Source organism: Ammospiza nelsoni, chromosome 17 (genome assembly GCF_027579445.1).
Source record: "Ammospiza nelsoni isolate bAmmNel1 chromosome 17, bAmmNel1.pri, whole genome shotgun sequence".
Taxonomy (NCBI): domain Eukaryota; kingdom Metazoa; phylum Chordata; class Aves; order Passeriformes; family Passerellidae; genus Ammospiza; species Ammospiza nelsoni.
Window position 1 is genome coordinate 3523629 of NC_080649.1, and position 10539 is coordinate 3534167.

The 10539-nt window shown below is 47.8% G+C and overlaps 1 protein-coding gene across 1 annotated transcript in view; it reads right to left on the reverse strand.

Annotated features, from left to right (window-relative positions):
• FOXK1 (forkhead box K1) overlaps positions 1-6905 on the reverse strand; it is a 55232-nt gene extending 48327 nt beyond the window's left edge. Inside the window, exon 1 of the mRNA XM_059484228.1 lies at positions 6523-6905. Coding sequence (XP_059340211.1) covers positions 6523-6905 — 383 coding nt within the window. The remainder of the gene's footprint in view (positions 1-6522) is intronic.
• Between the last annotated feature and the right edge of the window lie 3634 nt (positions 6906-10539).

A 10539-nucleotide genomic window follows, 5' to 3' on the forward strand; every position in this document is an offset into this window, starting at 1 on the left:
AGGCATTTGCTGCAAAGCATATTCAACTGTAAGAGAACAAAGACCTTCAGTACCCAATACCCTGTGGATATTCTTTCTTTACAGTGGATATCTCAGTCATGAGTCTTTCAACCTCAGGAAACTCCTGGATGTACAGGGACTGAACCAAGGATAATGAAGCAAAGCTGGTTTTGGGCATGGCTACGTGTGAGAGAAGCCTCTGTGCTCTGGAAAAGCACAGAGAAAGAAAAGAAAGAAATGAAAGAAAAGGAAATGAAAGAATCTGTACTAGAAGCAAATGAGAAAATTTCTCCCTTTTCATTAACATCACCAACTCCAAAGCACATGATTTTTCTTTTTTTAACCACAATTCCACTTGGATTGGAAAGGAAAGCTGTCTCATCCACATCCAACCAGCAGCGAGATGAAGTTGGTCTGTGAAGCATTTCTGGAGACGGAGCCCCTCGGCTCTGATGGCAGAACACCCAGACCCTGCTCAGACGCTGAGCTAGAAGGAACTCAGTAAATCACCACATGCCAGAGGAGCTGATACGGAGCTGAGTGCTAGCAGAGATCTCCCCAGAACAGGAAAGCCAGCTGGAGGGAACTGTCAGCCCTCTGAGTGGTTTAACAAGCACCTCACCAGCCTGTGTCCCCTCTGTCACCCCGGGCTGTGACACAGCAGCCCCAAACCCTCGCTGCCTCGGCTCTCTGACATCCCTGCACAAACTCCTCTCAATAACAGACACTCATTACCACACCTGGGCCAGCAATAAGCCTTTATTTGCATGGCATAAGTGGCAAATTCAAGTAGTTCCCTCTTCTCTACCAACATCCTGTTGCCACATCCACTCCTCCAGGAAACTGCAACACCGAGAGAGAGAATTTGGTGTCGCACAGAACAGCTCTGGTGCCAAATGGCCAGTGGAGCAGTGACTGGGAGCTTGCTGACAAAGACAACAGGCACATTAATCTGCTTGTCATTTATGCCCTCAGTTATTCAGTGCAAGGCTGCCTATCACGTTTTATGGAGAGGGAGGGTAAAAAACAAAGCAAACAGCATTATTTTGATTTGTTACCAGGACAGATGCTCTACTGTGAGTATGCTCACACAGTTGGCACCAAAATAACTTGGATATGAATTACTACAGATTTCATCATTTTTATTCCCCATTTTCAGAAAGCAAAAACTTTCACACTCATTCATCCTCTAGATTGATATGAAAACAAAACAGTACCCACAGGAAGGAACCCACAGTCACCTAAGGATACGTGCCATGATTAAGAGTTTGCTAGCACAAAGAAGTTACACCAGCACAACTTGAATCCACATTTATGACTTTATAGGTGAGACTCCACACAAAACTGTACAAGACAAGTGTGGCATGTTCTCATTAGATTAATCTTTTCATAATCAACATATCAGCTAAGCTGAACCAAGCCTGGTTTAAAAGAATCCATAAGGACATACACTGAGTTTTGCATAACCTTAGTTTATATTCACAACCTGACTTACAGCACAGCTATTTTTGAATCAACAAATTGAGCAGCAGTTTCACATGAGAGAAACTTTCCCTTAAACGTTTAATATAAGTCATGACAAATTGAGCTGCTTAGCCAAAAATTATTACTTGACATGGATTCCATAATTAAAATCAGGTAATCCTTTATCACATCTTGCTGTGCAACAAAAAAACCTGTTCTCAAAGACAGTCTTTGAAATTAAGTAAGAGCATGAAAAATACAAGATGAAGCACTAAGAAAGCAAATCTTTAAAGGGTTTCCAGCAAGAGTAAAACCACCATCCACAAGCTGTAGCACGGCAAACAACGTATTTCAAACAAAGAACAAAAACACGAAAACTGCTGCAAATGCAGATAATGCAATATTTAAAAAGCAAAACTACCCGAGGAGTTACCAGAGACAACATACATATGCAGCACTTCAGAAACAACTAGTTCTGCAGTGGTGGTTCTGTGGTCACAGCATTTCCTTGGTGTGCACACCGGGTGTGCAGCTGCCCCCAGCTGTAAGGACACCCTCCCCTCGTTCGTGCCCACCGTGATGGCATCGCTCCAACCACAGCGAGCTCACCAAAACACTGCACTGCACTGTGCACATCTCCATCTCCCTAGAATATGGCATCTTTTAAAACTCGAATTAGTGCCTGGAGTTTCTGGCTGTCAGACTGTGCAGCCACATCCCTTAGAAATTGGATCTAATTCTCCATTTTCTGGTTGCTGAGACACCCCCACTACCCAAACACCAAAGGGAACTCGTGTACTCACCATATGGAAAGATTAATGCACGTGTAAAATTCTGCAGGATCAGCACCTTGGTGTGTGGTCAGAGTATTGGACTATTTATTTTTGTCAAGTTTATTGAGCACCTAGAAAAATCCTATTATAAATAAAGTAGCATGCTCTTAATAAAACTTGACATGCGTGGTAAGTTTTCAATTTATTATGGGGCATATATACATAACATTTTTATTTTAACTCAGTGTTTTAATCTGATTTCCTACATCCATATATTTACTTCCCTTGAATTTATTCTCAAGCTAAAAAAGCTCCTCCATTTATTTCCAAAATGCTAAAAAAACTACAGGTTTAAAAACTTGTTTTTATGCTTAGAAACCTCATACTGAAAGAACTCATTTACAGTGAAAAACACCAACTTCAGGCTCCATTTATTATGTTACTGCAAAAATTCTAAATGGTCACAGCAGCAATAAGCAAATATCCCATGAAACATTCCCAGACAAGCATCATTTTCCAATCTATTGAGCTCACAGTTCAAAAAGCTCAAGGGCTATTATCAGGCTATGCTCAAGCAACACTTGCAGGTTTAGTCAATAGAACTTTTGTATTTAGGAGCATCTGAAGACCTGACTCATAGCTACTTAAAATTCAGGTTAGCAAGTTAAACTTTCAACTGCTACAGCTCCTTCTGTTCTGGGGGACAAAATAAATAAATAACTCAACAAATGCTTATTTTAGTTACTGAAGTGTCTAACTTATTACGGCCAATTATTTTTAAAACAGAGTCAATTTTGAAGAAAACAAAGAGCAAGTTAATAATTCATCATTAACCTGATCCTGTAAACACCTGATCACACCATAAATTTGAAGAAATTACTGTTTTCAACAGGAAAAAAATACTGCACTTAATGGTTCCTGCTCTATCTCACACTTTTGTTGGTATCAAGAGTTTTTAAAACCTAGTGCATATTCTGCTGGTAGTTTTGAGTTCCTCTCTATCTTATAGAAAAATACCCAGATATTTATCTACAGATTTCCAGCTCCCACCAGCACAGCTAAAAAAACATCACAAGCTATAAAAAGAGCTTCTAACAAATCCTTAATTTGATTTGAAGCACTTATTTTTGATGAAAGTACTTCCATCATTTCATCTTGATTTATATTTGTAATGTCTGCTGTAGTGTGGCACTTATTAATTAAACTGATTAAGGATCTTCAGCTGTACCATAGGCCCTCCACTTTCACCCACTTTGCTCCTAACTGTCATTAACCTCTAGGAAATGTCCTCTTTGTTGGTTATTACTGTTTAATTACACTGTATAGTTATGTCATCACATCTGTGAAATACAACCTCCCATAACAACACAGCTGTGGAATATGATACTCCTGCCCAGCAGTAAAATCCTGGTTACAGCAGAGAATCCACACACACCACGTTGATGGAGGAAGTGATAGAAAGCTTTTCAAAAGCCCTTGATTTTGAGTAGGGCTGTTGAGACAGGAGCGAAGTACAGCCTTCAAGAGAGGCCTCAAACTCCCCCTCTTTCCTCCCTTCCAAGCCCTCCTGACAAGATCCTCCGCACATTTCAAGAATTACTTCTAAATGTAGAAAACTTAGAAAAGAGAAGTTCTACACAGAAATAGTAAAGTGAGAAGGGACCTCAGAAAACAGAATTTATGAGCTCATCATCTATTTTTTGATGAATAGTATGAACTACAACTGAAAGACACTTTTTCCTGGAACCCTCTGCTTCCATGCATGATCTCATGATGCACAAGCATTTCCTTTGCTTGTAAAGTAACAGCAGCAGTGACTGCAGTGGTCCAAAGAAAACAGCACTTTGTACATTTCTGCCATTCTTTACAGGTGTGGGGGGAAAAGGGAGGACAACCACTCAAACAACTGGTTTTTAGAATATTGCCAGTAAGAGCTCCCCACATCACAAGGACTTCTCTCTAAAACATTGGACGGAATGGTCACTAAATCATGATATTGAACATAAACTGTACATTCTGCTGGTATACGGAAAAGGTGTGGCTGTATCAAACACAGCAGGAGTGTTACCATAATATGCAGAAAACATTGTGTAAAATCTGTGTACTTACAACCTGTCCTCACTTTGTCCTTCTTCTGACAACATTAGCTGGCAGTAAGCACACAGGCTTCTCTACAGGAAAGAAATGGCACTTTGTGTTTACTGGGGAGAGATTTTTGTGTGTGTGTGTGTGTGGAGAGGGTGACTGGGAGAGAACTGCCTGATTTTTCAAGAGTGGAGATAATGAGATAACAGCAGACAGTTTCAAGCCTCAATCAAGACTCTGTGTGCCAAGCCTCAACAAGATTTTCTTTTTCCTGGTCTGAGTTAAAAACCCTTGGCTGGCCAGTAAGGAGTTGTTTACCTGATAGAAGCAAGGGGGCAAATTCCTTTAGATTGATGCAAAACATTTTCCTACTCTGGAAGTCAGAAAGGGAGGAGCACCAAGTTTATTTATGTAGCTCAACCAGCAGCCAAGCTATGAGGATGCCTTATTGTGTGGAGTTCAGAAGTGTACATTAAACTCCTCCCTATAAAGCAACGCAGAAGGAAAGTTGCCATTCCCACTCCAGGAGTCAGGAGCAAAGGGGAGAGAAATAAGCAATGAGGTTGCTGTTTGACATAGTTTTCTGTCACAATGCTTATGATTAACCAAGTGAAAAAACAGAATGACAGGGAGCAGAGAGCTTGCACAGATACCAGAGCCAGAGGGAACGACAACAGAAGTGCCCAGGGCTTCGGGTGGTCTTGTTTTACAAAGCCAGATTAATTAAGCAGACACTAAAGGACATCTCTTTTAGAAAATGAAACACGTTAGAAACCAAAACGCCTCAGAGAGTGAGCAGCTAGGGAGCTATAAGTAAATTACCAAGTACAAAATGAAGCAGCCTGCAGAGGAAATGAGTAATTAAAAAACCTCCCCTGAGCGACAGGCTGGCGAGAGAGGGATAACTCCAGGACCCTGGTGCTGGAGGTAAACAGTACCTAAGCCAAAAGTGACAGATGAAAACAGATGTTTTATACAAACAACAACCCCCAGTCTCCTGCCTTTACAGTGCACTCAGAGATGGCATTAGGCACAGTCAGTCTGGAACAACCTGAGGAGATGCACACAGGAATTACATCACCCACCCCTATCACGCTGCTGCCCTGGGGTGAAGCACTGCAGTCACTGGACAGCACTCAGCAACTATAAACAATGTTTGCAGAGGAAGAAATAGAATAACATCAACCTCATTCTTCTTGCTGCAAGAGAATTAACAGAGCACAGACCCTGGTGGCACAGCAAACCCTTCTGCACCCCTCTCCCCTTCCATAAGGAAGCAAAGTCACCCTTGGGCACCTGCTGTCCTGGTGAGCAGCATCACTCCCAGCCTGGCCTGACTCCTTTTCTTCTGCTGCTCCAGAGAGACACCAAGAACAACACCTAACTTGCCAACCCTTAAGTAAGCAATTCTGGCAAAGTGGTTTCCCACTTTTTCCACTAGATCTCTTCCAAGGAAGACAAGCCTTGGGTGTAACAAGTTTTAGCTCACTGAGAGTCTTTCCTTCTTCTCTTTCTGAAACCCTTAAGAGCCACCAGTTGAACATGAGTGTGTCTGCAGACAAGCATGGAAGATGATGACCATGGGGGACATCCTCCAGTGAAGGGCTTACACTTCTTCACACTTTCCCTCTAGACATGGCTCTCTCAGAGGGAGCAGCCCCAGTCCCAATGAACACCATCCTCTTTCTCAGCCACAGATGGCAGCAAGGCTGGGAAAGTGAGCACATCCCATGTTGATGCTCAGAACCTCATCAGGCAGATGTCCCTTAACAGCACCTCAAGCCCAGACGAGTGTTCTTAACCCACTGTAACCAACTTCAAGTTGGGACCTTCACTGCCCCCTAAGGCTCTCTGTGAGCAGAGGAATAGTATCTCAAGCCCTCCACCTTGTTCAGAGGCAGACCCTCACCATCCCCCGAGACCTCTGCTGGGCAGGGGACCCTTGACCCCTGTTTCCTTCATCAGCTGTGGACCTTCACCATCACCCTAGGCTCTTCTCCTGGCAGACACACATCCCCTGCACAGGACACGGGCAGCTCACCGCCCGCTCCGTGGGTCGAGGGACCCCTCCTGGAAGGAGCCCCCGCTCCGCCCAGCCCCGCATCCCCTCCCCGGGACAGAGGGTCCCTCTCCGCCCGCCGGGGCCGTTCCTGCCCTGCGGAGCGGGCCCGGCCCCGCCGCCCCGGCCCCCGGCACTCACTGCGGCGGGAGCTGCAGGGCCGGGCCGCCGCGGCGCTGGAAGGCGCCGTCCACGAAGACGCCGTTCTTGCCGAGGCAGCGCAGGTAGAAGTGCGGCTCCTGGAAGCTGAGCTGCAGGTGCCGCCGCGAGATGAAGCTGGAGTGCCCCATGTTGACGTCCACCGAGCCCTGCGAGGAGTTGCGGCCTATGGTGACGGCCGGCTGCCGCATGAGGAACTCGAACTCGCGGCCCTGCAGCCGCGCCAGCACCGGCCCGGTGCAGGCGGCGGGCGGCGCGGCCGGGGGCGGCGGCCCGGGAGGGGGCGCGGCGGCGGGGCTGCAGGGCGCCGAGCGCAGCGCCAGCAGAGCCCGCGCCCCGCTACTGTCCTCCCCGACTTCGGCCATGTTCCCCGGCAGCGAGCGAGCCAGCGTGCCGGCCTCCGGGGCGGGGCCGGCGGGGCGGGGATGGCGGGGACGCGGGGCGGGGCGGGAGCCGCGCCGGCCGCCGCCTCCCCCGGCAGCTCCGCCGGGCGCGGCCGCCCCGCCGCGGTCCGGGGCGCGGGGCGGGGGCGGCAACGGCGGGCGCGCGGCGCCGCCTGCGGGCCAGGGCGGGCAGCGCGGCTCGGGCAGGTGTGAGGGAGCGGCCCCGGCGCGGCGCTCCCGGCGGTTTAACCGCTCCGGGCCGGCCCCGGCACCGCCGCACCGACACCCCCGAGCCGCGGGGCTGCCCCCGCCGCACGGCAGTGCGCTCCGCGCTTTCTGCGGGCAGGGGTTCTGACATGGGCTGGCTTCAACGGCCTCGTACTGCCTCTCCATGGAATCACGGAATGGTTTGGGTTGGAGGGAGTTTAAAGTTCCTGCCCATGCCATGGCAGGGACACCTTCCACGATGCCAGGTGGCTCCAAACCCTGTCCAACCTGGCGTTGAACACTTCCAGGGATGGGGCTGCCACAGCTGCTCTGGGTACTCTGTGACAGTGCCTCACCTCCCACAAAGGGAAGAATTTCTTCCCAATATTTCACATAAATTTCCATTTTTAAATTTTGTACCCATTACTCCTTGTCCTATCACTGCAGTTCCTACCAAAGATGCTCTCTTCAAACCAGCTCATAAACAGCTCCCTGTGCTGGAGAGACACCCCAAGCCCAAACCAACCTCCAGGCGTTCTGTGGGGCACAGGCACATCCATCCTCTGGCTGGGGTCTGGTCTCTGACACGAGCTAGATTCAGTGGCCTTCTGCTGCCTCTCTCTATGGAATCAGAAGAGACGCTAAAACTTATCTGGTTCCACACCCCTACCATGGGTAAGGACACCTTCCACTAGACCAGGTTGCTCCTAGCCACATCCAACCTTGCCTTGAACGCTTCCTTAATAACCCTGGACTGTTTGCCAAGGGGGAGATTCATCCCACATCCACAAAGTTGTGAGGTTTAAAACACCTTAATGCCCTTTTGTAGAGTTTATGTATATATAAAAATATATACACCCATATATGAATGTACATTATCATATAGTGGTTTTATATAGCTTTATGCTCATACAGTTTTTCATTATAAAGGACTATGTAGGTTGTTTATCTTGCATTACAGCATTTCTTCAAATTACTTTTTATATTTCTGTATGATTATGTATTGCATTTCTATCTATGTTTATATTAATAATAAAGGTCATGTCCTGTGCCACAATAGCATATATTTGGCTCATGTACAGTCTGTACTATACATACATATCTATATATACATATATCCAGATTAAACAAAAAATGTTTCTGTATAGGTGAGCTGGTGATATTTCGCAGAATTCTGAATAGTTAAGTAATCAGAAAATGCAATGAATTTGAGAATCTGGGAGAGGGAGCAGCTGTAGGTTTGTATTGCTCAGCTTGTGTGGGGAATATGTCAGCTCATAGCAAGGCTGCTCAACAGCTTCAAGGAGATGGGGAAAAAAATCCCATAACTGGTCAAAAGTGCACAGCAAATTTCAGCAATGAAAACTGTAATTAAACGAGCTGGAATTGGTCCAGGACCACAAGGTTAACATCCCTCTTCCTGGAACATCTTCCCTGAGATGTTTAATGACTGCTGAGCAGCTGGGACCTGCGTTAGACATCTCACCCGAGACACCGTCTTCAGTGAGTGCTCTTTGCCTCTGCAGCTCAGTACCAAGTGAGGGGAAGACAGAAAAGCACAAAACACCAATGCCACTTCCTCTGCACCAGTGTCAGCTCTGCAGAGAGACTCAGCCAAGCTGGGCACAGCACAGGGCTGCGGGAGAGGGAGGAAAAGCATCCAGGGGGGCATGGGGAGGAGGGAGATGGTCTGAGCTGAGACCTGAGCTCCTCTCCTGCCCCAAGCTGCTCAGCATCAGCAAAGCTTGTGGCCAGAAAGCAGAATGGGCCATCAGGTAGAGCCAGAGCCACATGCTGCCTGACAAGAGCTGGCTCAGGCTTTTACTCCATCCACCCCTGGTTGAGAGTGCTGTTACCTGAGCTTAAAAATGGACCCAGGCTGGTGGGCAGGTGAGTGGCAGCAAGCAGGGTGAGACCTTGTATCAGAGCAGCTTGACATGCCAAAAAAAAAAAAAAAAGATTAAAAGAGAAACCAGTGCCAGGGATTTTAGTTCATGTCTAAAGCTTTTCTGAATCCCAAATTTGACCAGGAGGACCCTGAAAGGACCAGGAATAGGGTGAGGCTGTTACCAGATGTTGTCAGTAACTGTTTCTAGGGCTGCCTGAGAAAACACATTTTGGGCAGGCTGGGTCAGGAGAGGAGCCAACCCCCCATGGGCAGGAGCAGGGCCCTGGTTCCAAACACAGGAGGTGCATGGAAGCCTCGTGTGGCCCTCTGATGTGGGGCCAAGAGACGTGTCACTGCAGGGCTGGGTCCTGTTACTGCTCCCACATTCGATACGGGCTATGGAATTCTGCAGCTCCAGTTAGGGAATAACCCGAGGGCTGACACGTGAGGCTGGCTGGGAAGATCCTTGCCCTGCTCAGAGGCTCCCCAGCTGCTCAGGACAGAGCTGATGCAGCATTGCTGCTCCAGGGCTGTGGAGCTGGTGATGTCAGTGGACACAGCCACATGTGTCATGGTCATCTGCAGCCACTGGGACACTCCAGCCACACCAATTGTTGAGATTTTTTCTAACAAGTCTTTTCCTTTCTACTCAGAAATTTCTTATGAGTGGCATTTGCTGCTTAAGCCAGCACCACTGCTGAGATAAATCCCAGCTTCATGCACAATGTGATCAATTGGTGTACAGAAACAGGATTCCTCTGAGCTGCCTGGTGGGCTGTGCTTAGCACCGTGTCTCAGCAGCCCGTCTGCCTGCGGCATCCTTTCCCTAAGCTTCTAACAGAGGGCTCTGCTGGCAGCCTGCAACGCTCTGCTCAGCTCTAATCTGCCCTGCAACAGCATCAAACCAAGGGCCCTTCAGCCACAGCAACGCCTTGTGCTCCTCCAGTCAGCTAATCCTGCTTAAAGCCAAGCCAGCTGCCCCCGTGTAAATGCCTAATGTAAACGCACTCGAGATTGTTTGAATTAAGTTTATCTCGTCCTGCATGGCTGGACTTTATAGTTGTTCCTTTTCCTCTGCAGGGTTTTAGACGGATGTGTCAGCAGATGTGCCCAAACTTCTTAACTCTATGAGTTGCCTACCAAAGTATTTGGATGGGCAGGAGATGCCTGTCAGGTTTCAAGAGGTGTAGGGAGCTGAGCACAGACCTTGTGCCTCCTGATATATGGATGTGGCACCTTAGCCATCCCTGGCCATCCAAACTGTCCTGCTCCAGCCAGAACTGTGCTCAGGCACTACCATGGTGTGACACCCACACAAGCACGTGCAGAAATAATCCCTCCTGGCAACTTTGCAGAGATGCCTTAAGCCATTTTGAGATGCTGCCCTGCCTCACCTCTCTGTGCAACAGGAAAACCTGAACTGGGAGGAGAAATCAAACATTCAAACAAAGCAGCTGTGAGAACAGAAAATAGCTGGGATGGAGTCAGGGTTACTCAGAGAGTGGTGTGAAACCCAAATGT